This window comes from Heloderma suspectum, chromosome 1 (assembly GCF_057233095.1).
Source record: "Heloderma suspectum isolate Gila_16-S chromosome 1, 16-S_ref, whole genome shotgun sequence".
Classification (NCBI taxonomy): domain Eukaryota; kingdom Metazoa; phylum Chordata; class Lepidosauria; order Squamata; family Helodermatidae; genus Heloderma; species Heloderma suspectum.
Genome location: NC_139458.1, coordinates 314,635,522 through 314,663,115, shown reverse-complemented (window position 1 = coordinate 314,663,115; position 27,594 = coordinate 314,635,522). Strand labels below are relative to the sequence as shown.

Here is a 27,594-nt window from a genome sequence, read left to right as displayed (position 1 = left end):
GTTATCCTCCTCCTCTCCCTTTTATCCTCACAACAAATAACCCTGTGAGGTGGGTTGGGCTGAGAGTGTGTGACTGGCCCAAAGTCACCCAGTGAGCTTCCATGGCCGAGTGGGGACTAGAACCCGGATCTCCCGGCTCCTAGTCCAACACTCTTGCCACTACACCACGCTGGCTCTGAAACTCAATAGGACTTCCTTCTAAGTAAACGTGATTAAGTAAACATATACACAGGGCTCTGTCCACACCTTGGAACTGGCTAGAACAAGCAAGACAAAATACTTTTTTTTTTTTTTAGAAGGATGTTTTTCCCCCACTCTCCCCATCACCTGGCAAAAAGGCATGGTTTCCTCCAGGCAAAGGTTCAGTAGAATAAATGGGCTGGGTGCTAAAGTATCAAAGTTGCCTCTTGGCTGTTTTGTAGGAAATGGAATCAAGAATGCACTTCTCTACAGGGAAGTGTATCTTCTCTCTGGACCACACCCTACTTAAGCCCAAGAAGCACTTGGACTGAAGAGATTCTTGTCTTGAACTCGTTAACCTCAAAATAAGTACACAAATTTCACCCCATCCACAATACCTTTATTTAGAAGCCCACGCATCTCAAAGAAAGTTATTTAGGAACACAGGCGGCTGCCTGCTACTGAATCAGAACATTGGTCCATCTAGCCCAATACTGTCAACGCTGACTGGCAGCAGCGGCTCTCCAGGGTTTCAGGCAGGATCCTTTCCTAGCCCTACCTGAAGATACTGGGATTGAAACTGGGACCTTCCGCGTGCAAAGCAGGTGCTTTGCCACTGAGCCACAGCCCCTTTTCAAGTAGGTCTGGGATCTTAATCAGACATTCGTTCCCAATGGGTTGTATCCAATGTTAGTCCTACTTAGAATAGACCCACTGAAATGGATGGGACTTAAGTTAGAGTGACATTGGATACAACCCATTTGTCAATTCTTTAAAAAAAAAAACTGTTTAGGAACAGGCATAGATGTGCTTAGAAGTGATCCAAGCACCCCTGAACCATATTGTGAAAATAACTTTCAACGAAATCACAGGTCTTATTATCAAGTTCAAGTATTTGCTTTAATTCAACACCTGTACTGCCCATGTCCTTCATGTCCTCTGGCTAGAAATGAGGTGGTGGCTCTCAATTGTTGTGGCTATTTTCTCTGAGGCAGTAGCCCTAAGCAGGCATACCTGGAAGTCGAATTGAAATCAGCAGCGTTAAGATCACACTGAATGTGAACTCAGACAGAACTTTTGAGGTCATCAAGACAACCTCCTCCATATGGAGACAAGTTCCTCTATAATCCCTAATAGTATGCCCGTATCATCCATAAGATTATCGAGTGGTCGAGGGAGGAGGAATGAACTCCACCATAGGCACCAGAATAAGGGAGGCCAATCCTATCCATGTGTACACAGAATTAAGTTCCACAGTGTTCAGTGGGACTTTTATGCTAATACTGAAATGGGAGTAAGACCCGTTGAAAGCAGTGGGGCTTACTTGCAAGTAAACATGCACAGTCAATCCCAGGTAAGGTCTGGAGGAGAGTGGGGAGCAGCTAATAATTTGAAATGTTATAGGGGAGGCCTTAAAACGAGCCTGGACACAGCCAGTGTTGTGATTACGCAGAACTTCCCTTTTGCTCACTTTCAGAAAAGTCGATTTACTATTATGAAGACTATGTTAAACACAGTGGAGCCTGGTGCCTCCTATTTCAGTGGGGCTGTGAATCTGCTCTGGGTTTCGGGCAGAACCCCAGGAGCTATCCAAAGCGCTGAACCTGATCCCCAACATAGGTTCAGCGTCTTGGATAGCTGCTTTGGAGCTCTAACTGAAACCAAGCGCAGACTCACAGCCCCACTGAAATCGGAGGCACCAGCCTCCGCTGCTTAAACATTGCCCCCCTTCGCCAAAGGAGCAACGACGCACCAGAGCTAGGTGAGCCGGGGAAGAGGCAGGTTGGCGCAGCGCTGTTCCGCCCAAGCTTCGCCGCGGCCGATTATTACTGCTGCCCCTCGGCCCTGCCGCCGCCGCCGCCGTCCTGGTCGCTTTGATCGTCCGTGAAGCAGACGTCGACGTCGCTCTCGTTGTCCGTCTTCGGCTCCAGGAGGTCCTGGCGCGCGTAGCCGGCGGCGGCGGCGGCGCTGCTCCTGTCCTCCGCGCCGCCTTTGGGCACGCTCTGGCCCGGGTGCCGGGACTTGACGTGCCTCTCCAGGTCCCGGCGCCGGACCAGCACTTTGCCGCAGAACTCGCAGCGATAGGGCGTGTTGCCCTCGGCGTGGAGGCGGATGTGCTTGTTGAGGTTGCTGGGGTCGCCGAAGGGCCGCAGGCAGACCTTGCACTTGAGCGGCTTGTAGCCGGTGTGAGTCCGCATGTGGATCTTCAGGCCGTACTTGCGCGAGTACAGCTTGCCGCAGTACAGGCAGAGGTGGCCGCTCTTGGGCTTGCCGCTGGCCGGGCCCGCCGGCGCCGGCTGCAAGCTCTCCAGGCGGCCGCGGCTCTTCTCGGCCGCCGCGATCTCCGACAGCTGCTGCGTGTGCATGGCGATCTCGCGGTCGATGCTGGCCAGCGAGCCCAGCTCGGCCGGGTTGAGCCCCGCCGCCGCCGCAGCGGCCGCGGCGGCGGCCCCGTTGAAGTAGGACAGCGAGTCCGGGTACTTGAGGAGGCTGCCGAAGTGGAGCTTGAGCGGGTAGTAAGGGGCGCTGTAGAGGAGCTCGCCGTTGTAGACGGTGAAAGGCATGAAAGGCGGCAGGCTGCATTCCCCTGAAGAGGCGGAGTAGGGCTTGAGCCCGTCGAAGGGCGGCAGGGCGGCGAAGCGCTCCAAGTGGAGTCCGGCAGCCCCGCTGGAGAGCGGAGGGTAGCGGGAGGCGGGAGGCGAGAGGCCGGCGTGCAGGCCCCGCTCCACGTGCTTGAAGGCGGAGGTCTCCTCGAAGTGCGAAAGGAGCGGGAAGCTGCGGACGCCCCCGGAGTAGGCCAGCCCGGCCGCCGCTGCCGCCGCGGCTGAAGGAGGCGGGGCAGAAGCCGCGTGGCATTTGGCGTGGTGGTGAGGCGCGGGGGCCTGGGGCGGCGGCGGCGGCGGCGGCGGGCTGTGGTTTCGGAGGCGGCTGCCCACGCCCGGCGGCCCTTCGCTGCTGGGGCGGCTGCCCTTGAGGCTCCCCAAGAGCTTGCTGACGCCGCTGCCTTTGCCCTCTTCCCGGAAAGCGGGCGAGTCCGCCTGGCTCCCTTTCGCCAAGCCGGCGGGCTTGAAGGCCGACCTCACCCCGGGGTAGAAAGACAAGCCGTTGCTGCCGCCGGAGGCGCTGCCCAGCAGGCCCAGGAACGGCCCCGGGCCCCGCCCCGCGCTGACGCTCATGTCCAAGGCCTGCTCCTCTTTGGCCGCCTTGCGCCCGCCCCCGCCCGCTTTGCCCAAGGCTGGCGAGCTCGAGGATTCCCGCTTGATGCTCTCCCGGGCCCCGGCAGGGCAGTTGGGCCGCGGGGGCGCCGGCGCGGCCGCGGGTTTCAGGGCCGGGCTGAACAGTTCCGCCGGCCTGGCGGGCTCTGGCGGGCCCAGGAAGCCTCGGCCGTTGTTCAGCGCGCAGTGGAAGTGGACGTGGGCCTTCAGGCTGTTGGGGTACTTGAAGGTTCGCCAGCAGTACCAGCAGATGTAGCGCTCCTCGCCTAGGCAAGAAACACAAACCAGGGGCCCGTTATGATGATGATGATGATAATAATATATACGAAAACATGACTGCTAGCTATCTCGTTCGATGGCTTCCAATGACATTTCGCACGACTTTGAAATGTGCGTGCGGGGGGGGGGGGGGGAGACTTGAATCTGCCACGTAAGGAGGTTTGAGATTAAAACCTGAAAGTGAGAAATTCTTGAAGAACATTTAAATCTGAGGTCAATGTGAAGACAACTTGAGGAATGATTGCTAAGGTACCAGATTCATCACTTTGCCTCCTGTAGATGAAATTCAACGTTATGCATACTTGTGAATGTTGCATGAGTAGGAATAGCCTATAAAATTTATTTTTGCCAGCGTTAGGAGAATCTGCTTGATAGAGATTTCAGCTTTGTTAGAATGCACAAGAGTTATGTAAGGGAGAGCAGTCTTAAGGCCTAGTTCTGTGCTGTCAACTGCTAATGTGGAGAAAACTCAGTTCACTCATAAGTATGTATAGAGCAAGAGAAACCTATTGTAGTTAATTGTCTTTTAAGTTAATTTTTGTTGTTTGTTTGACTAGCCATCCATATACTCTTAGAACAGACAGGGACCAGAGTAAGAGTATCAAGTGAATTCACATGTATATCAGCTCCCCACCTCTTTACCAGCAAATACATACACAGGTTAACCCAGATTATAGACATTGCCATTACAGACCAACCATCTCCTAAGAGATCTGACTGGGACATTCGGTGCACTTCAGCCAACAAAGCCTGCATGAAGGCTGCCATTGCTATCTCAGAAGATAGGAATCTGTACTGAAAGGTTGGTTTGCTAGCATTCATTACTACATAGAAATGTGGATGTAGCAAGGTTGGCTTTGCCAGATGTGGTATATCACCCTTCCAGCTTATGCTGACATTCAGTACAGAGGACTAGCTTCTGGAGTGGCTGCAGTCCACCTCTCTGGTGACACCATAGTGGCTACCATTCTGAAACCACCTACCCTGGTGTCCTTGGCCAAGTCACTTAGCCAATTATTATTATTGGTTTTTATTTATTGCATTTATACCCCGCCTTTTTTCCTCTTGCAAGGAACCCAAGGCAGCTTATATTATCCTCCTCCTCTCCATTTTATCCTCACAACAACAACCCTGTGAGGTGGGTTGGGCTGAGAGTCTGTGACTGGCCCAAAGTCACCTAGTGAGCTTCCATGGCTGAGTGGGGACTAGAACCTGGATCTCCCAGCTCCTAGTAAGAATCCTTTGTCAGGGAAGAGCCATCCTTTTCATGCAAAAGATTCCGGATTCAGTATTTGCTGTCTACAAGTAGGGCTCCTGTCTGAAACCCTAGATAGCTGCTACCAGTCAATGTAGATTTCATGGGTGGGGAGCCTGTGGCTCTCCAGGTGTTGTTGGACTCCAAGTCCCAGCCAGCATAACTGGGAGCTGTAGTCCAAAAATGTCTAGAGGGCCACAAGTTGCCCACCCCTGATATATAGACAATACCGTTGATTAGGTTTGAAGATGACATGACCATGGGGTATATTAGACTGTCCAGCCTAGTGCCATCCAGATGTTTTAGATCAACTGCCGTCAACCCCAGCCAGCATGGGCAATAGTCAGGAGTGCTGGGAGCTGTAATCCAAAATATCTGGAAGGCACCAGGCTGTTGTAACCTGTACTGTGCCTTTAGGATAGGGCTCAACATAACTATTTCCTGCCCTTATTAATCCATTACACTCTGTACCTTGTTTGTCCTCAATGACAGCAGCCTCGTGAAGCTGAGAAATGGTGCCCTCACCCAAGTCTCCACTTAAATCTATGGCTGAACAGAGTTTTTTTAATCAAAGCCCAACATTAGGTCATATCAACTCTCAGAAACCGTTCCAGTCGAACCCCTGTCAGCAGAGGTCACAAAATCAGGCCAACATCTACTCTGGCATGGTGTCAGGGGCTTCCCTTTCCCTATATGTAAACAGGGAACAATAGAGACAGGACTGGTGTAAGAGCGATAGAAAGGAGTCAAAAGGACTTCAGAAATGTTCTGCAAATGCTCATAAATAATGATAGCATCTTAGATCTCCAGACATTGGGTAGACTCATTGAAATCAATTATATCTCTTGTTTTCAACATGTCATACATAGAGTAGACACATTGAGAACAATGAGATCCAACCCTTATAAAGCGTAAGTAAGGCTGGAGCCCAGCAATCACCTACAAGGCTACAACAGATGCAGTGTTTGGCTCTGTAGTGAGACTTTTCCACCATGAATGAGGTGTTCTGATTCACTGCCTAGGTGGGGCGGAAAGTCACCCTACCTGAGTTTAAGTCAGTTCAGTAGCAGAGAAGCTTCTGGAACTAAACCATCGATCCCATTTAAATACCTCAGCTTAACTGGATTGTGATTGGGGTTTAAGTTCTTATCCTCTCTCTCTCTCTCTCTCTCTCTCTCTCTCTCTCTCTCAGGAGAGCAGGGGAAATAGATACTGTTGCACTGCAACTACCATCATCCCTCACCATTGACAATGCTAGCTAGGGCTAATGGGAGTTGCAGTTCACCAACATCTAGAGGGCCACAAGTTCCCCATCCCTGCTCTAAGAAAAACCAAAGATCATTTAGGCTGCAAACCTATGCAGATGTTTCTGGAAGTAAGCCCCAAATGGGACTTAGGGACTTACTTCTGAGTAGATATGCATAGGATTTCACTACATAACGTAGATCCACATACCAGTTCACTTGCTCTGATGTCCTGACTCTTCCCGTTCTCTCAAGGCAAGTTATGATACACAGTAGTGACTTTAATATGAACTTTATCCCACCATGAGTTAACTAGCTTGCCAATGTGAGGATGAAAATTTCTCCCACATTTTTTTCCCATTCTCATTCCCAGTGGAAGGCATCATGCAATAATTCCTCCCATAGGGCTTTTTCAGATGAGGAAGTACAGGCAGTCTGGGAGGCTAGCAGTGATTAGGTAAGTTCACGAACACCACAAATATAAATTATAAAACACCTTGAGAATGAGGCAGAACAATGGAAGGCCCTTTCATGGGGGAAGAAAACTTTTAGAAAATTGGAAGACAGATTTTAGCAGAGTACTAACTCCACCTCATTCCTGTAGCTAGACATAACACTGCCTCCCACACCTGCATTGTGGTGGATGCGGGGGGGGGGGGGGGAGCTGCCAACATAGTTGATACTTTTGCAGCATGAAAACCCCAAAATCCCTTACCCAAAAAGAAAGAAGCTGTGCTATAAGTTGGGAGGCCTACCTATGAGAAACAGTTGAGAATATCTCCTCCCCCTGGAGATATTTGATGAAGTTGTCTCCCAACTTTCCCTGCCCACAAATAAGGTGGAGAATTTCAAGACACCATTTGCACACAGCTCCAATCATTTTAGACCCTGTACTTTTAATCCCACTAAATTCAAAGGGATGTGCTTCCAGTATTGGCCTTTTGAGCCCATCCTTAGGGTAAAGTAGAAAGGACCAATTACCCTTTTATTAAATAAGTGCCCATTTGTACAATCGAAGCGGTTTATAAGGAGTATCCGGATGGATTTTCCCATTATGTGTGAGGGGAGTCTAAGCATGTCGCTGCGAATACGGAGCCAAAGTAGAAATTGTTTGAGACTAGGAATAGGATGTCGATGTTACATATGAATCCTAAACCACTGGTGTCTTTCTCTGTTCTTTTCCTTTTAATCCTGATGAGTAAAACCGGTTGAGCGGGGGAGTTCCCGCACACCCTGGAACTGGGTAGCCTCTGGACTACAGGAGGAGACAAATGGGAGCAGCTGTTTCTTTAAAGCCTGTGTCCGGCAGCCCATCTGTTGAAGTTTGCAGAATAGGTAGCTTATGTCAGGGAGTTGACTCAACGAAACAAAGGCCAATCTAATAATCATGAGCTCCTCATTACCAGGCCAGACAATACCTTCTATGTATGGCCCATACGTAATAGGCCCATTCAAAAGACAATGCCCACTGTGCCCACCCGGGCATCCTTAAATGTTTAGCATTCCCTAAGGCGGAACAAACCGAAATGGCCCTTCATGGGCTTACTAGTTCTTGCTGCTGCTATGTTACATGTGGTCCTTTTCTGTGCTTTGGACTGTCTAAGGCAGAAAACAAACGTTGGGCCATTACAGCAGAGCACCCTCATGCACTCATGACTAGAGGGTAGTATCCAAGGTAGAATAGACCTAGTGAAATGAATGGGACATGTAGCTAACTTAAGCGCCATTCATTTCAATGTGTCTGCATAGGACTAACATTGAATACTACGCAGAGTTAATCTGGGAGGGTTCACTTAAGCGATCAGCATTTCAGACTATAAAACATGTCCTAAAAGAGGTTGAAGCCACCTTGGAAGGATTTCTATCCTGAATGGTGGGCTGTAAATTATTGGAATAAATAAATGTCACATCCCCAAACACAGATGACAAGTGACTGAAAATCCCTAGCTGCATTCAATAAATTAACAGTCGATATGAGACACATGAATCATAACATTGCTTTTAGGAAGTTGAAGTATGGATTGTGAAGTGCCTTCCTGGGATAGATAATAAAAGATTATTGTATTTATTCTATATATTTCCTGTCCAGAATCCCAGGGCGGGTAGAGTTTGTGAAAACTATTCTAATCTTGAAATGTAGAGATTTCAAACATGTAGGAGTGTCTCTTTCATAGAGAGATATAGATACATTACTAGTCTAGCAGCTTGCTCTTTTTTTCTTTTGAATGAGTAATATTTTTCAGGCTTTAAACCTTCTAAGTTTATATATGTATCAAGCTTTGCTAGTAAGGTTTGTGATCTGAAGTTGACCATCTCAGCAAAATATCTGGTAAACCAAACAGCCTTTTACAATGACATTAAGTTCAAGAATCAACCAGTGTGGATTCATTCACTTGCGGAAAAATAAAGGTCTTTCAGCCCCTCTTCTTCCCCCTTCATTGGAACACTCCAGCACACCCTTTCCCAACTTTGGGTCCCCAGATGGTGTTGGACTACATTGCCTATCTTCCCTGCCCATTGCTCATGTTGGCTGGGGATGATAAGGATTGTAGTCCAAAACTTCTGAGGGTCCTAGATTAGGAAGAGCTGAGGGTTGTATCCAATGTTAGTCTAACTTATGCCCCATTCATTTCAAAGGTCTACTCTAAGTAGGACTAACATTACATACAATCCTGAGTCTAGCACTTAGCTGATTAATAAATGCACAGACCCAAAATAGTTCCCTCTCTCTCTCTCCGCCCCCCATCTCTCTCTCTCCTCCTGTTCCGTGGCTTGTTTCACGCATAGCCCTTATTGGCTTATTAGTTTGCCTTGAGGCCTGTAGAGAGAGAGCACCAGGGTTCTACGTTGGGGGAGGGAGACTGAAAAGGGGGAAGAAAGGAAGGAGAGTGTCTCAATGCTCTGCAGTTGCTTAGCGATTGTTCACTCGCAGCCCGATTTTCAGCAGCTTCACCAGTCCTATTACCATGCGCTGGGAGAGGCAGGTAAGCCTGTTGCAAAAGCTGAATAGGCAGCCGCTAGAAAAATTCGCGGACTACTAAACCTAACTGTTCGGATTGAAGAGCGTTCGCTGTCCGGCGATCTTGTCGAGGCTACTCTTTTCGGTTCTGTTTGTTTGCAAACAGCAGCGATCCCGAAGTCCAGGCTCCTCCTGGCTTCGGTCCTCTTCCCCCACCCCTCAGTTCTGCTACTAAGAGCCCCGTTTGCTCAATCAGCAACAAAATGGAGCGAATCAAACCCTTTGATTAAACTAAGATTGCCTAGCTTGGCAATACCACCCACTTCCCAAGGCCGGTTGATTTTTTAAATTTTCTTTTAAGAAAAATGTTTTGTTGGAGGGTTGTTTTTCTGTATGGGGGGGGGGGGTTTACACTGTTTTTATTTTTTTAAAAAAATAGGCCTTTTTTGAGGGTGAATCAAGGTGGCCTAAAACCCACACTAGGTGGACACAATAAAAAGCAATAACCACGACTTATTAATGTTTTCCTTGAGAGCTTTTCTGTCATGCTAAACATGTTACTCCATTGAATCCAGTGGACTTCTCAGTAAACATGCAAAGGGTCGCCCTGTTAGGGCAATATGCAGCCCCCAGTCTATGCATATTAGAATCGCGGTCTTGAGTTCCGTGATTGGAGAGAGGCAAGATATAAATGTAACTAATGCTGCTGTCCTACACACACTTATCTGGGAGTAAGTCCCATTGAATTCAATGGGGCTTACTTCTGAGTAGACACATAAGATCGCACTTAGACAACTATTACCCAGAAAGTAAGTGTGAGTAGGATTGCTGCCTTACTACACAGTCTTTAATTGGAATTCTCTACCCGCTTACCTGAGAGTAAGCCCCACTGAATTCAGTGTGACTTACTTCTGAGGAAACATATATAGGTTTCGCATGTTAACTCTAATGGGTTTACTTCTGAATCCTGATGGGTTCAGTGGGGCTTATGTCCAGATACTTGAGTTTAGAATTGCAGCTTTAGACATCTACTTGAGAGTAAGGCCCGCTGAATGCAAGGGGACTTGCTTCTGAGTGGACATGCACAGGATTGCACTGTCATTTTCTTATTCTAAGCATTCTCCTATTGCTTACATGTAAGAATCAGTGTGGTGTAGTGGTGAGAGTGTTGGGCTGGGACTCGTGTTCTAGTCCCCATTTGGCCGTGAAGCTAACTGGCTGACTTTGGGCCAATCACTGACTCTTACCTTAACCTACTTCACAGGGTTGTTGTGAGGATAAAATGGAGACAAGGGGGATTGTGTAAGCCGCTTTGGGTTCCTAGTAAGAGGAAACGAAGGTGGGATATCAATGTAATAATATATTTTTTAATGACACCAGGTGGGGCTTACTTATGACACCAGATGGGGCTTACTTCTCAGGAATTGTCTTTAGGACTGGGGCCGCCTCTATTAAGGTCAAAGAGACTTGGGCTGAATTCCATTGAAATCAATGGACCACATAAGTTACTGGGTATAAGTTAGAAAGTTGAACCTAAGAACCAGCTTGGCACATTTGTCTTAAGTAGGGTTGTCAACTTTTTTTCAGGCTGGGGTCCTGGCCTGTAACAGTTGTGAGGCCGACAGAAATTCAGCAGATGTGTTTTAATTTTTGTGAACCACCCAGATTGCTTCGGCTACTGGGCAGTATAGAAATGAAATAAATAAATAAAATGTATACAGGCAGTGTGTTGCGAGAATGTGATGGGGAAAGGTTCATCTACTGAATGGTTGCACTTCACATAGTTAATAAAGGCGCAGGCATGGGAGCTGGCAACTTCAGGGAAGCCAGCGGTGTTGATTTCACCAGAACTTCAGTCACACATATTTTAGGTATCACTGAAGACGGAGCTGCTGAACCAGCTCCTTCCGTGCAAATAAATTGTGGTTCAAGTTGTTTCCTACTGTCTTCCGTTCTTGTAGGACTGAAAATTAAGGATTTCTTATTAAGTGTTTAGTATTTAAGAAACGGATGCAGCCCTGGAAAAATAAATGATTGACTAGAAAAAGTTTATATTCCTTAATAAACTTATTTGAATGTTGCATAAAATCTGTAACAGTTGCTTGGGATTAAGTGTATTACAAAGCAATTACTTCACTGTATGAACAATACTTGCGACATCCATTCTAGACTCCACGGAGGGACTTTTTTTATAATGGATTAAACACTGAGATTGACCGAGGTGGGGAGAACTGGAGGAAAATATTAGGCTTCCAAATAGCTCAATCCTCTGAGGCTGCAATCTTAGACCCACTTATCTGGGAGTAAGCCTCATTGAACTCAATGGATTTACCTTGGGTAGACCTGTATAGGATTGTACTGCTAGTGATGCAAAGAGATATTGTGCCTGAGATACGTAGAGTTTTAGGAAGATGGAGGGAGTCATAGCACTAATTTTCCATTCAGCAATTCCTTTCAGCTGCAGCTCCAGATATCTCAGATAGCAGAAGCAGGAAAGATACTGCCAATGAAAAGAAACCACATTGGCTGGATGACTGGTCTGACTCGGTATATAGACAGCTTTTCTAATGCTATTGAAAGCTTAAATTGCATGCAAGTGTGTTTGCCTTCTCTTGGTGTGCCACTGATTCCCAGCTGCAGAAAGCAGAACACAAAACTCCTTTATCTCCTCCCCATCCCCCACAAGCAAATCTATCCCATCCAAAGCATCACCTCATCAACACAGAGATACACGAGTCCTCCTCCCTATGGCATAGCACAATTTTCCATGTTGGATGGCGATGATGGAAGTTGTAGTCCAACACATTTGGAGGGCACCTTGCTGGGGAAACCTGGGATCTGATTTGGGCTCAGATCCAGAGCAGCAGCAACCTCTACAAAGTAACACTGTAGTCCTATGTCTACTCAAAAGTAAGCCCCACTAACTTCAATGAGGCTTGCTCCTAGGGAACTAGGCATCAAATCGCAATCTCAGTTGGATATTTTTGATATTCAAATGAGGAGTGGGGAACTTGTAGCCTTCCAGATGTTATTGGACAACAGCTCCCTTGTTAGAAATGTATCCAATAATATATATTGAGGTGATACAGAATGACAGTTTTTAAAAGAGCAACAAGATATTATACTAAAACATGGAGGGTGATGTCCTAGAATTGTGTCTAATACAAGAAACCATGCACTGCAATCTTATGAATGTTTACTTCTGCATGTTCCACCGCACATCCTCCCTACTGCAGCTTTCCCCAACTTGGTGCCCCCCAGATGTTGTGGACTGCAACTCTCATCAGCCCTAGCCAAACATGGTCAATTATCAGGAATGCTGGGAGTTGTAGTCCAGTGTTAGGGAAGGCTGCCCTGTTGTGTGTGTGTTGAGGGTTGCAATCTTACGGTAGCTCAGTGACAAAGCACATGATTTTTGTACACTGAAGGTTCCAGATCCAATCCTCTCCACCTCCAATTAAAAAAGGATAAGGTGATGGGAAAGAGCCCCTCTCTGCCTGGAGAGCCACTGTCTGCCAGTCAGAGGAGACAGTACTGGACTAGATGGACAAACCCTCTGACCTGTGGTATAAGACAGCTTCATATTGGCCATTGCTGCCTGATGTCTCTGAAGCCAAGGGGTTCCTGTGTTACTGTCAACCTTTACTTAGAGGGACGTTTTGATGCATCTGCGCTAGCCTACTGAAATTCCTTTTACGATCCATCAGCCTTGCCCGACTGGGCACCTTCCAGACGTGTTGGACTACAACCCCCATCATCCACTTCCAGCTGCAGGCAGGGATTATGGGTGTTGTAGTCCAACATGTCTAGAGGGCGCCCACTTGGGCAAGGTTAAGCTCCACTAAGGTGGCATCCCCAGGAGACTAGTAGAAGTTACCATTCATTTAGGATATGTAGTTGAGGATAATAATACAGTGTCCAGTCTAGCTGTGAACACCTGTGACAAAATGAAATACGAAACGAGCTCTCAGACTGGTTACTCATTGAGAACTTTTTCAAGTGGAGTTTTCTTGTACTTAGAGCTCTCTCTCTCTCTCTCTCTCTCTCTCTCTCTCTCTCTTTGATCTCTCACATTGAAATTATTTTTTCTGTGTTTGGGTAATTCCTGTCTGGCAGTTTGTTTTTGTTGTTGGAAATTATCTTTCTTCCTCTATTCTTTTTATCTTGTTCTGGAATACAGTTCTCTTATAGCACTTGCCCTGAAAACAACTGAGGCTTCAGCCCTTCTAAACACATGAACTAGGTAACAACCAAACTTGGTGAGAGCTTCCCCTGATTTCTATCACCTTTCCCAAGTGGTAAGCAGGATTATAGCCCACACCAGGTACAGATACGTAGTAAAACATTCAGTTAAGTGGTGGCCAGGAGCCACTTTTTGCATTTATACATCAGTGGAACTTACAACAAGTTTTACTTTGCTGGGACTAATCACCTTAGATTCAAATGCTTCATTTTAACTAATGATGTTCCATCCAGGGCCAGCTGTACCATTAGGCAGAGAGAGGCAGCTGCCTCAGGGCAGATTTTAGGTGTCATGAAAGGGGAGCAAATTGCTAGTTACTTGTTATTATTGTATTCTTACTGTCAAGGACAGGGAAAGACACTTGTGCAATTTTCTGCCTCTTGTGACTTTGGATACTATGCAACTTGACTTGGGGGGTGGCATTTGCTGCTCTGCTTCAGGCAGCCAAAAGTCTTGGGCCTGCCCTGGTTCCACCTCAGTATGGTACTCAATCCTGTGCATTTTACTCAGTCATAAGAGTATATCCCCATCTGTCGGGGATGCTCTGACTTGGATTCCTGCATTGAGCAGGGGGTTGGACTCAGTGGTCTTGTAGGGCCCTTCCAACCCTGCTATTCTATGATTCTATGAAAAAGAGCCCTGCTGGATCAGAGTACTATTCTGCTCCCACTGTGGCCAGTCAGAGGCCTCTGGGAAGCCCACAAGCAGGACATGAGGGCAATGACCCTCTCCTGCTGTTGTTCCTCAGAGACTAGAGGTAATATTTAGCCATCATGATTAGTAGCCATTGATAGCCTTACCATTCCTGAATCTGTCTAATCACTTTTTAAAGCCATCTCAGGACCAAAACAGCCATTACTTTAAATCTGTGTCTTGCAACTACATCTTTTTTTACTCTAGAGTAGATGTAGGGGGCCAATCCAGATCTTAACCCCCCACCCTCCACACTAGGGTCTTAGTACAAATCAGGGGCCCTGCACCTGTTCTAGAATAAAAGTGAAGGGGGGGAAATGTACCTGCTAGACACAGATTTAAAGTAATGGCTGTTTTGGCCTAGGTTGGGGACCATAAGAACATCTCATGGAAACAAATTCCATAGTTTAACTATGCTCCACTTTTTCCACAACATGCATCATTCATCTTCCCACTCCCTACACTAAATAGCCCCAAACCTTGTAACCTGTCTTCCTGGGGCGTTGCTCCAGCTTCCTGATTATCTTGGTTACTCAGAAGTAAGTGCCACTGAGTTCAATGGCTCTCACTCCCAAGGAAGTGTTCATAGGATCTAAACTCTTCAACTCAATGCTCTGCAAACCCAAACTTGCAAAGCCTGCTATCCTTTTCTGAACACAGTGGGACTTCGGAATAAACATGCACAGGATAGGACTGAATGCAAATTGAAAGACTTCTATAACCCGACATCCCAATCTACAGCCCACATGAATGGAAGCAGGGTTTAAGCTGCCATTCACAGTGATCTACTATTCTGCTAAACTTGCTTGGTTTGGCCAGGGTCACATTGTCTTAAATGTAAACCAGCTTGGAGTGATCCAAGTCAATGGGGTAAGAACATGTATGCTAAACTTGCACTCTTGCTCTCTTGTGGAAATAAGCTCTACTGGAATCAATGTTTGGATAGGGCTGTCTGATGCTTAACACCTAACACTCCGGCTTCATTAATTTACAATGCAATCCTAAAAACTATTTGTTTAATTTCTATTCTGCCTTGCCCCCACTGCCAAATGGCACTCAAGGTGACTAACAATACAATCCAGATGAGCAAAATCTTGATTGAAACATATTTTTACACTGAAAGTAGGCCTATTGTGTTTAGTTGGAATTAGTCCAAGGAAAGTGTGCATAGGATTGTAACCAGGGTCTCACTGTCCGTTCTACCCTTGAAAATTATTTCTGAATAAAGCCATTTCCCTCACACATATGCATATTTTAACGGGATTTTGTTGCCTCTTTACTGTGGCTCACAAGGTAATAAGTCAAAATAATCTACAGATATGGTTACAAGGGCCTGCGGATCCCCAGGACATTGAATCGAAGAGGGTCGGAAGCTCCACTTACTTCACTGCCTGAGCCAACTTGTCTTAAAACAAACTCCTTCTGGCCAATAGACAGAGGCTCCACAAGCAAGAATGAGCTAGAAAGGGTTCCTAGAAAAGATCTCAGGATATAAGAGGATGCTATTGTTCGTTACCAGAGTGAAAACACACCTCCTTTTAAAAATGTGAATGGAACCAAAAATCCATTTCAAAATATAAACTGTTGGCCCATGAAGGGGGATCCGTAGATCTGAGTTCTCCTCTGGCTCATTACAACCATAAGAAACAACTAGTGAGCTTTGTTTATTTTGTCCTGGGAATTTCGGAAGACTTTCAAACAGCGCTAGTAGTGTGCGACACTTTAAACACCGCTTTCTGCCAACATACATATTTTCCTGCATTAAAAGGGTTATAACCGTCACAAAGAATAACAAAGATCTCACTGTTACAAGGAAGGTGGTAATCAGGGTTGCAAGTCATAAAATGAAGAAGAAAACAAAACAAAGCGGGGGCGGGAAGACTTTAAAATAAGTCTCTTTTTATTTAAAAAAAATCTTGCAGGAAGAAAAGTGTGTGAGTGTGTCTGTAGGTGTGTGTAGAGGGAATCTGCTCATATGTCGAAAAAGGCTGGTCAGTACCCTGGTTGAAACTCTCCAGTCTACTATACACACTATAACAACAGCAAGTGTGCATTGAGATTAACCGCGCGCGGGAATCCATATCTAGAAAGGGTGGGTAAGTTTTCCACGTTTGTTGCATGCATCTACTTAAGCTAGTTTCCTTATGGCCGCTAGCTCCATTTCTGCCTCTTTATTGCAGCTCCATCAACAATCTTGTTCTGCCGGATTAAGTTTAGGAAGCCCCACTCCCCTCTCTGCACCACCCTCTTTCACTCCCCAAGTATTTCCACTTTGCTTGACTGAGGTCTTCCTATACACAGCTTACTTGTAAGCAAATCCCATTAACGCGGGGGGGGGGTGTCTTCCTTCAAAGTTAACATGAGCAAGATCCGGCTGCTGCACATAGCATTGATTTTCAAATGTATTCCAAAGATTTCAAGAGGTCCCACATCACAGTTGAACAGCTCAGTTAAGCTAACTCTACACACACACACACACACACACACACACCGTTCAGTGGGATTTACTTCCAAGTAAAGTGTTTAGTTAGGATCTGCTTGTTCAGTGCTTCTGAGGGGCCGAGGGAATAAAGTGTCGAAGGGCTCAAGCCTATTTAGACAGGAAAAAGCTGACTGGGGAATGCTGGGAGTTGCGGAACTGTCTAAATATATGTAGGATTGCGCCCGAAACTGACTGATCGTCTCATGCACACACACTTTAAGCACATTTACTTGCCGAATAAACCAGTGTTGACTTTAATGGCACTTACTTCCAAGTTTATTCTACCTACGATATAAGGCCGCCGTCTTTAAATGGTCTGTGACCGAGCCGTTGGCCCCTGTGTTTTGTATTAAACCCAGAGAAGAGTTGCAATGCTCAACAACTTACTGCTGTGTAAATTCCATTGAACTCAGTGGGGCTGACTTCTGAGTAAAGATGACGCGCAATGAACTGCAGGGCTGGAATCCTGCCCTTCCTGCAGTTAGTAGCAAATCTCCCCTTGATTCGAATGGAGCTGAGTCATCATAACAACCCGAGCGCTCGCTGGCAGCTCTCCCGCCTCGGGAGAGTCGCTGGCCAAGGTGCTGTACGTACCTTTCTCGTCGTGCGTCGGCGTCGCCGTGGTCGCGATGTCAAACCACTGGGCCAACGAGTTGGAATACCACGCGGTCAGCTCCTCTCCCGGCTGGACATCTCTCAGCGCCCGGTAGAAAATCTAGGAGAAAGGAGAGATCTCGTCAGCTGCCAAGACAGCAAGGCAAATCCAGCGGCGGAAAGCGAAGGGCCCGCCATCCACTGCTAACGCCAGGGAGATCGGAGAGGGTGTAGGTACCTGTCCGCCCGGTAGATCTGCAATAGCTTCCAAAGTCTGTTCTTGGGAGTGTCTGGCAGCCCGGATTAACCCTATCCACTCCACAGCGGGGCCTCCGGCTTCGTCCACTAGTTCCCCTCTCACCATCCGCACCTGGAAGAATGGATAGCAACGGCTGTCATTCCGACTGCCAACGCGATTGCTTTCGCCACAACATTCGTTGTGCAGAGCAGCTCAACAAAATGTGGGTTTAAAATAGAAAGCCTTATCAAAAGGCCGGCTTCTTTCTTTCTTTTTTTTGTCTAATTTTACATAGTACGAATCCTTTCTGAAGATCTATCAACAGAGTGGGGGACGTGGGGGACGGGGATGTAACACCATAGGTTACATCCTAGTAACTAAGATCTAGTCTGAGACCGCGGCCAGAGGACGTTTAATAGAGCAATCCTATGCATGTCTACTCAGAAATAAGCCCCATTGAGTTCAATTGAGTTTACTCCCAGGTAAGCTTGGACAGGATTGTACCCTTAGAGGGGCCACCATCCACAGCTCTCACCACCTTAAACCGGGATAAGGCAAAGCCGTTGTTCAAGGGGTTTGAGGACTGGAGCCTTATTTTATAAGCGACGGGTTGTGTGGATAGAGTGTGGAATTGAAATACTCGGTAGGAAATTCTTACTGCGTTAAAGGGGACTTATTCTCAGGTAGGCGCGCCTGAGATTGCAGCCTTAAGCCTATCCATTCAAGTGGTTATTGTTTGATTCCGTTGAAAATGCTCCCCTATAAGTACGCTGGGTGATGGGAGTTTTCGTTTCGTTAGGGAGATTTAACAGGCTGATCCTCTTAAATCCAGGTAGGTCGAAGTACTGAGGATTTTCACTCAGATTCTAGATTTGTGCAGTTACCCTGCGAGGAGCCTCGGTCAGTCGAGCTCTCTTCCATAGATTGCCTTTAGGATCAACTTAAATAGTAGTCGATGCGGTGCGACTTAACCAGAGTTAAAGATCAGGTTCCCATCCAGTTTGAATCCAAGCGTCACGGCTTCATTGGTTTGCGTACTGTCGCCATCGATAAGGGGCAGCCTCATTCTATCCATCTTTACTCGTCAGTAAGTCGACCGAGTTCAGTAGGATTTACTCCCAAGTAAGTGTGCGCACGATTGCAGCCTCGGGCTGGAATGCAACTGTCTTATTTTCACAGGCACGTTGAGCCCTGCGGTCAGTAATTCCCAAACTCCATATGTTCCTTTTAACAGCATCCCAGAGAGTGGGGAAAACCCTCTGTTCAAATCCCTTCCGTTTCCTTTCACTTTCACTAGCCTATATTTATCTCTACATCCTCCTAATGGTTGTTTCAGGGGAAAAAAAACTTTTAAAAATCATATCCATTTTTTAAAATGCTATTCAGGCTTGCAAATGGCTACACTTACATTGCATGGGCTCCAAGCCCCTGCAGGGCAATTAATTAACGAATAAGATAATCAGCCTTGTTTCCGGAGGGGGGAGAGGGCCACAAAGTCTCTCTCATCCTTCATAATCTGCTTGGTCATAGGCAGAGAAAGAGAGCGCGCAAATGAGGGGCTCCCTCGCGGAATAACCAGGCAATAAAAGTCACGCCAACAAAGGCAGCCTAAAGAGAGCAAGCAACCGAGCCAGATGAGAAATAAATTTGAAGAGGCTGGCAGAGCGTTTAAAAACAATTAAAGGGCATTCAGAATCCGAGCGGAACTTATGACAAACCTCCGCGCTTGGGAAGAAAGGAGACAACGTCGCCTTATGCTAAGTTCATCCGGGGAGATGGCTGGAAGGCTGCATATACAGCCCCCTCCCTCCACCCCAAAAAACCTCCTTTCCACTTTGGGCTCCTTTTATAGACTTCTGTGTAAGCTGAGCCAGAAGAAGTGCCCTGGACAGGAGCAACTTGAGAAATCAGCTTGGCTATCACAACCCATTTTTGCTTGGCAAAATCATTTCATCTGGACTGAAATTCTCTTTAACAATTGAAGTTTGTTTTTTTTTTTGAGTGGAGGAGAATTGTAGCGTTAAAAGACGTCAGATGTTTCAGAAATGTGGATCATGGGGGGGGGGTAATTTGCAGCATCACCCGCTGGATCCATTGCAAATCTCCCCCAATTCTTCTTTGGGCCACTTTGTTCTTATCTTGTGTACATTTGGGCTCTAGATGGACATGTGAAAAAAAGCAACAACCCTCTTGAACTTCGTGGCCCTCTGGACCCACTGTTCACAAACTTTTCTGTGTGTCTATCTCTACCATTTAATGGTCTCTAGTCTAAGAAAGCTGCTGTCACAATAAATCCGTAGTCTTTAAGGTGCCATAAGACTTTGTTGATTTTCCTCCAGCAGCCTAACACATGCACCATCCTCCCTTCTGGATATCTGTGCTTAGAAGCCTGTTTTGTTTTGTCTGAAGTCTGACTGCTGGTTTGTTTTTGTTTTGTTTGTTTTTCTTTATCCAGCTTTCTCCTGTATAAGAGGCAAATCTCACCTTGTGGCGTTAGGAACGTTTACATTTGGTTTCACTTTCATCTAAGAGGTATTCTACCCCCCACCCCTCCACCTTTCAAAACCAAAAACATCAACAACCCCGAATTCCGAAAAAGAATGAAAACAAACTAAAATAAATTAAAACAGGGCAATCAGTAAAAGGAGCTGGTATCGCAGGCACCCGGGACTCCGACACTAATTCATTAATTTAATGAATAATTTAATTTAACGAATTACTTTCAATTTTGCATTCATCGCTCTCCTGACAATTTAAGGCGGGCGGGCTTCAGCCAGAGGGAACTATTTATTCTGAAATCCAGATTATCATTTGTAAAACTGGGGATGGGGAGAAAACAGATAAGGAACCAGGGAGCCTGTTGACCTGCCGCCCGCTCTCGCTCTCTCTCACTCGCTCGCGCCTTCCCCTCCCACGAGTCCATCCAAAGTCCGCAGTCTCCCCAGAAAGCCCGGGAGGCCTGAACAGCAGAAGCGCGAGATGGCCACCCATCCCCGGAGCCTCTGGGCTTCACCAAGCTCAGAAGGGCAGAGGCGCTTCGTGTTAACGGCCAAAGCGCTCGTTGCCTTTCTGCTCCGAAGGGGAAGCGGAGGGAGACGGAGCCGCCCCACTCCCTGGCTACCCTCGGAGCCCCCCTCCGCCCCTTTGCGCCCCTCCCCTGGCGATCAGGCGTCTCCCCCCCCCCCGCCCTGCTTTCCGCCAAGGTGCGGGAGCAATACCTTTTTCTTGGGTCCCGGCTCCCTGCGATCGGACAGGTACTTGCCCAGTTTGAAGGCGCCGGACACGGGACCCAGGCGCAGGCCGGCCGGGATGCTGCTGTCTGCGGCGACGCCGAGGGCCGGCGGAGCCCGGCTGGCTTGCATCGCGCTGCCTCCGGGGAGCGAAGGCGCGGCGCGGCGGAAGGCGCCCCGGACTCTCCGAGGGCTGGCGGGGTGGCAGAGGGCGGCGGCGGCGGCGAGGGCAGAGCCGCACCGGCGTTATCTCCGCCCGCAGAGTGACGCGGCCGGCGGGGCGCGCCGCCTTTTCAAGCGCCAGGCGAGGGCTCTCCCGTTGGCAAGGCGCGGCTGCTCCAGGGCGCCCGATTGGGGTGGTGAGAGACTTTGGTTCCTGGAGCAGCTGCCGAGCTCCATCCAAGAGGGTCACATGGAGCTTTTCCCGAGCGCCCCCTCCCTCTTTCTCTCCACCGCCCCCCCGCCAACGCATAATCGAGGGCTTTTTTGAATGGGACAGCCAACAATGGCCCGGGCGACCTTCCCATTCCTAAAAATCCAATTTGTCAAGGGCAAAGAAAAGGCGCTGGTGAATCAAAGGTCTGGAGGGACCATTAATCCTCAGCATGGGGGATTGTCCCCGAGACAGTTACGATATTTTAAGTGACAAATCCACTGTATAATTTCTCCATAAATTTTACTTCCTTCGATTGTTCGCCGACAAACCAGTTTTGGAAAAGAAGGGAGTGTTTTAAGTCTACTTGGCTGAGCCTTTTGTCAGCCAGGAGACTTCAAAGATTTTTAATTCTCTCTCCTTTGGCTGGATTGTAAAGGCGATTAAACAAAGAGATGGGGGGGGGGATGTTTGGAGGACTTGTTAACTTCTATTGATTCCTGGCGTGTGCCATACAGAAATTGGGCAGGTACTTGATGGGAAAACACCAGAAAATACCTACACTTAAAAAAAAAAAAAGAAAAAAAGAAAGCAACTCTGCTATATTACCAATTCAGTGGGTTGGTTTGAGCCTAGAAATCAGTCTAGAGAATGGCTTTATTCTTTCACTCTTATTTTCTTCTGCTTTTAATGGCACAAAACATGGAATCCTGGCTGCGAGCTGAAAGCTCATTCGAAATGCTTTTATTTGACTTATCGAGGGAAGCACCTTGTACTGGGGAAAAGGCCAAACAATTTGGCAGGCAAACTTCACACACACACACACACACACACACACACACACGTGGTCCTGGGAATGGATTCTTTCTCAATTCGTGTACCCAGTACCCATTTCCTGATCCAGGTCTCTAAGCCAGTAAACACTTCTTTCTCTGGTTTATTTATTTTATCTATTCGTTTTTTAAAGAAGTATAAATGGAAAAGTAAAACTCCGAATAAAATAGAATAAAATGCCGTCCAAATGATTAATGAAAATTACAAAAACTAATAAGACCCATATTGAGGAAGTGTTGAGGGGTGGGGGAGAAATAATATGGGATGTGTAGTTGTGCATGTCCTTATGTATTCACTGAATCCAATCATTCAGTGATTTGAAGAAAGAAGAAGAAAGGAGGGGGGGAAACCCAACGAACTAGGTCAAATTCTAAATATACTTCTTTGCAAGTAAAGCCAATGCTTGAAATTACAGAGTCTTGCTTCCACATCAGTAGGTTTAAGGCTACAATCCTGTTTACACTTACCTAGGCCTAGGCCCCAGTGCATTCAGTGGAAATTGCTCCTGAGTAGGATTGTGCTGCACGGCTGCAATACAGTGTGATTACTTACTTTGGAGTAAACATGCATAAGGTTCACTTGCTAGCCTAAGGGTACTTTCTAGGAAGTAAGCCCTATTGAAATCAAAGGGGCCTACTTCTGAGTAAGGATGAGGCCATCCCAAACAGGATGCCAATGTGCACATGTCCTCCATAACATTTCTCCTATTTATGTGCTTCTGGATTTTCTGTGCTATTTTCTGTGTTTCTTGGAGGCACAAGAGGCTGGCTGTGTTTGGCTCCTACACACAGAGAGAGCTACATACACTCTTCTCATAAAATGTTTACCTGCCCTCCTTCTGAAGTCTGGAAATGTATATTCAAGACATTTCAGCATTGACCAGGGGATAGTGAACCTAGTTTTTGCTCACATTATGAGGACATTTAAGGAGATCGATTGACTTTGGTGATTAAACATAGCGACATCAGAGTATAACTGACAGAGAGGTAATTCTCCAATACGTTTATTTGCAAAGCTTCAGGAAGGCCTTAGCCTAATGAAATCAATGGAACTGAGTTCTCCTTGCCTGTGTTAAGGACACAAAGTTTAGCGTTGATCAGGGGTGACCAACTGGTGCCCCTCCAGATTTTGCTGGACTGCAGTTCCCATTAGCCTTTGCCAGCATAGTCAAAGGTGAGGGATGACACTCTTGAAATCCAAACAACTTCTGGAAGGCCACAAGTTACCTAACTGTGGCATAGATCTTCAAAACATTCAGTATCCATCCATGTTTGATGAGACTGGGAGTTGTGCAAGTTGATTCTGTGCACCTTTGCTTGGATATAGTCCCGTTAAATCCAGTGTATGTGTGTGGGGGGGGGGATCTTACTCCCAAATTCTTATGCGTAGGATCGCAGCCTTCCAGTGCAATCCTATGCATGTTTACTCGAAAGTCAGTTCTATTGTATCCCTAGGTAAGCCTGTGTAGGATTGCAACCTTGATCTTTAATTTTCTGTTTACAAGAATCATTCACACTCCTTTCATGGAACAAGCCCTAAGAGTTTTGTTTTATTCCCTTTGCAAGCATGGAATTGGCAGAATGTCATCAAACAGCTCCGTTTCATAGTCAGTGGCCTGGTGTTGCACGTTGCTTTAAGGAAGCAGATGCACGAATCTGTTGCTCTTTTCTACCATACACACACACACACACACACACACACACATTACTACTACTGCTGTGCTATGCTATGCTATGCTATGCTATGCTATGCTATGCTATGCTATGTATGGTCTATCCGCGCCCTTGGGAAATACATTATCGAAAAGCTTGGATAGACTATACTTAGTATAGTATTCTAGAAGACAGCCAGATCCACAACCAGGTGGTGAAACCTGACGGAATCGTTTGGATTGAAGCCAAAATAGAGCTCCGTTTGCTTGGAAGGAATTTGCTTCCTAGTAGGTATGCAAAGGCAGAGGTGGCAGAAAGTAGGTCTCCAGATGTTTTGGACTTCAACTCCCAGCTTGCCTGATCATTGGCTATACTGACAAGGGCTTCTGGGAGTTGAAGTCCAAAACATCTGGAGATCTGCCTCCTGCCCACCTCTGCGGTAATGTATCCCCAGCTTTGTAAGCTGCTTCTAAGCACGTCCACTGGAAAGTAAGCCCTATCGAAACGACTGGGATATACTTCCAGGTAACCTTTTTGATCGGGGTACCGGTACGAAGGACACGATCTGGCCGAAATACTTTAACATCCGACTTTTTTCAATGAAAGCAGAAGCATATACTTTAACCGCCACCTGAATCGAAATCAGTGGGACCTAAAACTGTTCAACATTCCCTGCACCATACCCAAACGGACCAAACTGGCTTGCACGCAATTAAGGCTGCAGTCCAAAATATGTTTATTTGGGAGTGACTCCTATTGAGGTCAGTCGGACTTACTTCTGAGTAAGCATCCATAGGCTTGGACTGTCAGGCTGCAATCCTATACACGCTTACTTGGGAGTAAGCCCCGGTGAGATTTATTTCCCAGCAAGCACGGGCATGTTCAAGGTGCAGAGCCCATTGACTTCAGCGGAACTTCTACGAAAACGGGTTTGGAATGTAAATCCACTCAAGGGCTCCTTTTCCTTGGGGTTAGGGTAGCCAGATGCAAAGGGCACGGGGCTCCTGCACCTTTAGTGGTTGTGCTGAAATACCATCTCCTACACAAATATTAAAAGTGCAGGAGATCTGTGCACTTTTTCATCTATCTGTGGATCGGGCAAGAGTAACAATGCGATCCTACGCATGTTTACTCGGAAGCAAGTCCCACTGTGTACAATGGGGCGTACTCCCCAGGAAGGGTGCTTAGGACTGTACTGTAAGACAGCCTGGAACTTTTTTCAGTTCATGAAAACATTAACGTGACCTTTGATTTTGTGTGGGTTCTATTCAGCTCTGCAGGTTTCATTCTACTCGGCTGCTCAGAGCGCTCAGAAGCTGACGTTGACTTCCACGCAGATATGTTTGTGTTGTTCTTCAAGTACCTTGACACTTACAAGATTTCCTGGCCGTTAACCTAGTAGAACCTCATTGTCTCCCCATCCCCGGGTAAAAAAAAAAAAGAGCGAATTTTCCTTTTAGAAGCCACATGAACCGTTAACTAACTTGAGGCGTAATCTTATGCACTTTAGACAGGAAAAAGTCCTACAGCTCCCCAGCATTCCACAATTTCTGTGTCCAAACACGAGTAGGATCGTGCCCTTAGGTACATAAAAGGGAAAGGTGTTGACTTCCGTTTAGCCTAAGTGCATCACTGGGAAGTTAAGTCCAATTGAAATCAACCGACCTTACTGTCATGTAATTTGTAGAGGACCCCAGCAAAAAATATCCCCAGGGATTCTCTCATGCAGGGTAGGCAACCTGGAGCCCTCCCATGTTTTGGTCTACAACTCCCAGAATCCATAACCATTAGCCATACTGGGAGTTGTAGTCTAAAACATCTTGAGGTCACCAAGTTGCCCCTGCTCTTATGTGTGCCATTCAAGAGAAGGCATGTGGAACGAAAACCACACACACTGGCAGCAATTCTATCCATGCTTACTTGGGAGTAAGAGCACCACTGAACTTAGTGGGACTTTTGAATAAACATGCATTGGCTGCGGTTTCACACCAAGAGCTACCTAGATGCCTAACAGCGCAACCCTATCCATATCTACTCAGAAGTAAGTTGCATTACAAGTATAGAATTGCAGCCTAATTGAGGCAGAGCAAACAACCAGAAGAAGAAACTAATTTAACATCCTGAACCTAAACACATTTACATTGAAGTAGATCCTATTGAGGTCAGTGGAAATTATTCCCAAGTGATTAGGGCCCCAGCGTTAGATGCTACACTATACTTGTTAGCAAATTCCACTAAAACTAAGGAGCCCAACATCCAAATAAATCAGTATATGGACTCCGTCTTTACAGGCTTGTGACTCAGGCAGTTAAGACTGGGGAGCAGGGGTTACATTTTTTTCTGGGCTCAAACAGTTCTCTGAGTTGGTCTAAGACAGGGGTGGGCAACTTGTGGTCCTCCCGATGTTGTTGGTCTGCAAAACCCATCATCCCTCACCACTGGCTATGCTGGCTAGGGCTGATGGGACTTGCAGTCCAACAACATCTGGACGGCCACAAATTCCCACCCCTGTCTGAGAGCATCTTAAAGACTAACGATATTATTATAAGCTATAGAGGGCTAGAGACCTTTTTGCATCCCATTGAAATGGGCGATACAGCTTATGTCACAATAAAATAATCAGTCTTTCAAGTGCTACAGGACTCCTTGGCTACAATCCTATCCTATACCCATTTACCTCGGAGTGAGCGCCTTTGAACTGAATAGGACTTACTTCTGAGAAGACATTTAGGACTGCAGTGCTGATTGCTGAGGGAATAACATGCAGCTTCTCTAAAATTAGTTGCTTCCAATTAAGGACGGGAAATCCTTAACTCTTGTCTACCCTTTGGATTTAAGAGGACTTTACTGTGACATCTTCCGTTTTCTTCGGGAATGGCAGGGCATTTTCAAAAGTGTCAGGCACAATTAGAATCCTAGAAGTAAGTTCCGCGATGTTCGGTGGGCTTGCTCCCTAGTTAACCATGCAATCCTATACATGTCAACTATACATGTCAACTGAGAAGTAAATTCCATTGAGTTCAATAGGGCTTTCTCCCTGGTAAGTGGATATAGGATCGCAGCCTTGGTGTATTTAGGACTGCAGCTTTACAGCGCAGTCATAGAGGTTGTTAATGTGGATGAGGACGCCAGAGAGCTCTGGCAGTTTCAGATCGAACAGATAGTTTCTGGCAAGTGTAGGGCTGAGATTCGAATTACAAGGCAACAGGAGAAGAAGGGATGGCGAGAGAGTTCTAACACCAAACTGTGAAATCAGCCTATTTTTGTAGTGACCCAAGACCAAAAAAAAACCCCTTTCTTTCTCTCCTGGGTCAGGTGGAACTGCATAGGCGCGACCCCAGAAAGGGCTAATTTGGGTTTATTCCCAAATTACTCCCTTTCCCTTGCAGTGGGGGTTTCGGGTCGGGCGGGGGGAGGCTCACTGAAGATGACCCCTGTGATCCGCATCCTGAATGGGAGGCAAAGAGCTCAACAAAAAGCGGAGGGCAATAAATTCAGGCCAAGAACAAGTCCGTCTAACCTCTGGCCTGCCGGCTTTCGGATGACACCCGGTTGAAATATACCCCCCACTCGCCGCAAGGGTACTGATCGATGGCCAAAAAGAAAAAAGCCACCCTCCCGAACCACTGGTTCAGTGCTGGCTCAAATCAAAGAGCGTGAACGCCACGCGAACCGCCTTCTCCAGAGCAGGGGATGACCGACTGCGAGGGGAAGTTATTAATATATATTCCTAACTGTGCCTGGTTCCCGTCCCCTGAAAAACATAAAGACTACAGCGAAGACGTTGCAAACCACACGGACACCAGTCCTCTCGATTTGATTGGATTCATTATTATTATTATTATTATTATTATCATTATTATTATTCCTTTCCTGTAGCTCAATTGCCTGCCTGGAAACTTCTTTCAGTTGCAATAAATGCTCCCCCCTTATTAAAAGAAAAAGAAGGGGAGAAAAGAGGCAAAGAGCCACGTTTACTTTGATTTTTGTTTCTCCCCCATCCTCCTCCCTTTCCCTAAAAAGGCAGGCTGAAATCGATCTAATGTGCCCATTGGAGCAAGCCATGCCATGAAAGGCTGGGTGTTCATTAAAAAAAAAAAAAAAAGTGAAAGGGACCTTGGGA

The 27,594-nt window shown here is 46.7% G+C and overlaps 1 protein-coding gene across 1 annotated transcript; it reads right to left on the bottom strand.

Annotated features, from left to right (window-relative positions):
• Positions 1-2,006: 2,006 nt before the first annotated feature.
• On the bottom strand, positions 2,007-20,744 carry PRDM13 (PR/SET domain 13). Its single transcript, XM_084814860.1, has 4 exons — positions 20,601-20,744; positions 17,383-17,514; positions 17,145-17,265; positions 2,007-3,661 (listed from the first exon to the last, which is right to left on the bottom strand). Exons 1-4 carry the CDS (start codon positions 20,742-20,744, stop codon positions 2,007-2,009), a joined length of 2,052 nt encoding a protein of 683 aa, XP_084670986.1.
• Positions 20,745-27,594: the final 6,850 nt, after the last annotated feature.

Excerpts from the sequence above, each read along its gene's own strand:
- PRDM13 (XM_084814860.1), bottom strand. The coding sequence starts at position 20,744 with ATGCAAGCCAGCCGGGCTCCGCCGGCCCTCGGCGTCGCCGCAGACAGC. Across the intron at positions 17,515-20,600 it reads AGCCGGGACCCAAGAAAAAG|GTGCGGATGGTGAGAGGGGA; the intron begins GTATTGCTCCCG and ends CCATTCTTCCAG. Across the intron at positions 3,662-17,144 it reads GCCGACGCACGACGAGAAAG|GCGAGGAGCGCTACATCTGC; the intron begins GTACGTACAGCA and ends TTTCTTGCCTAG.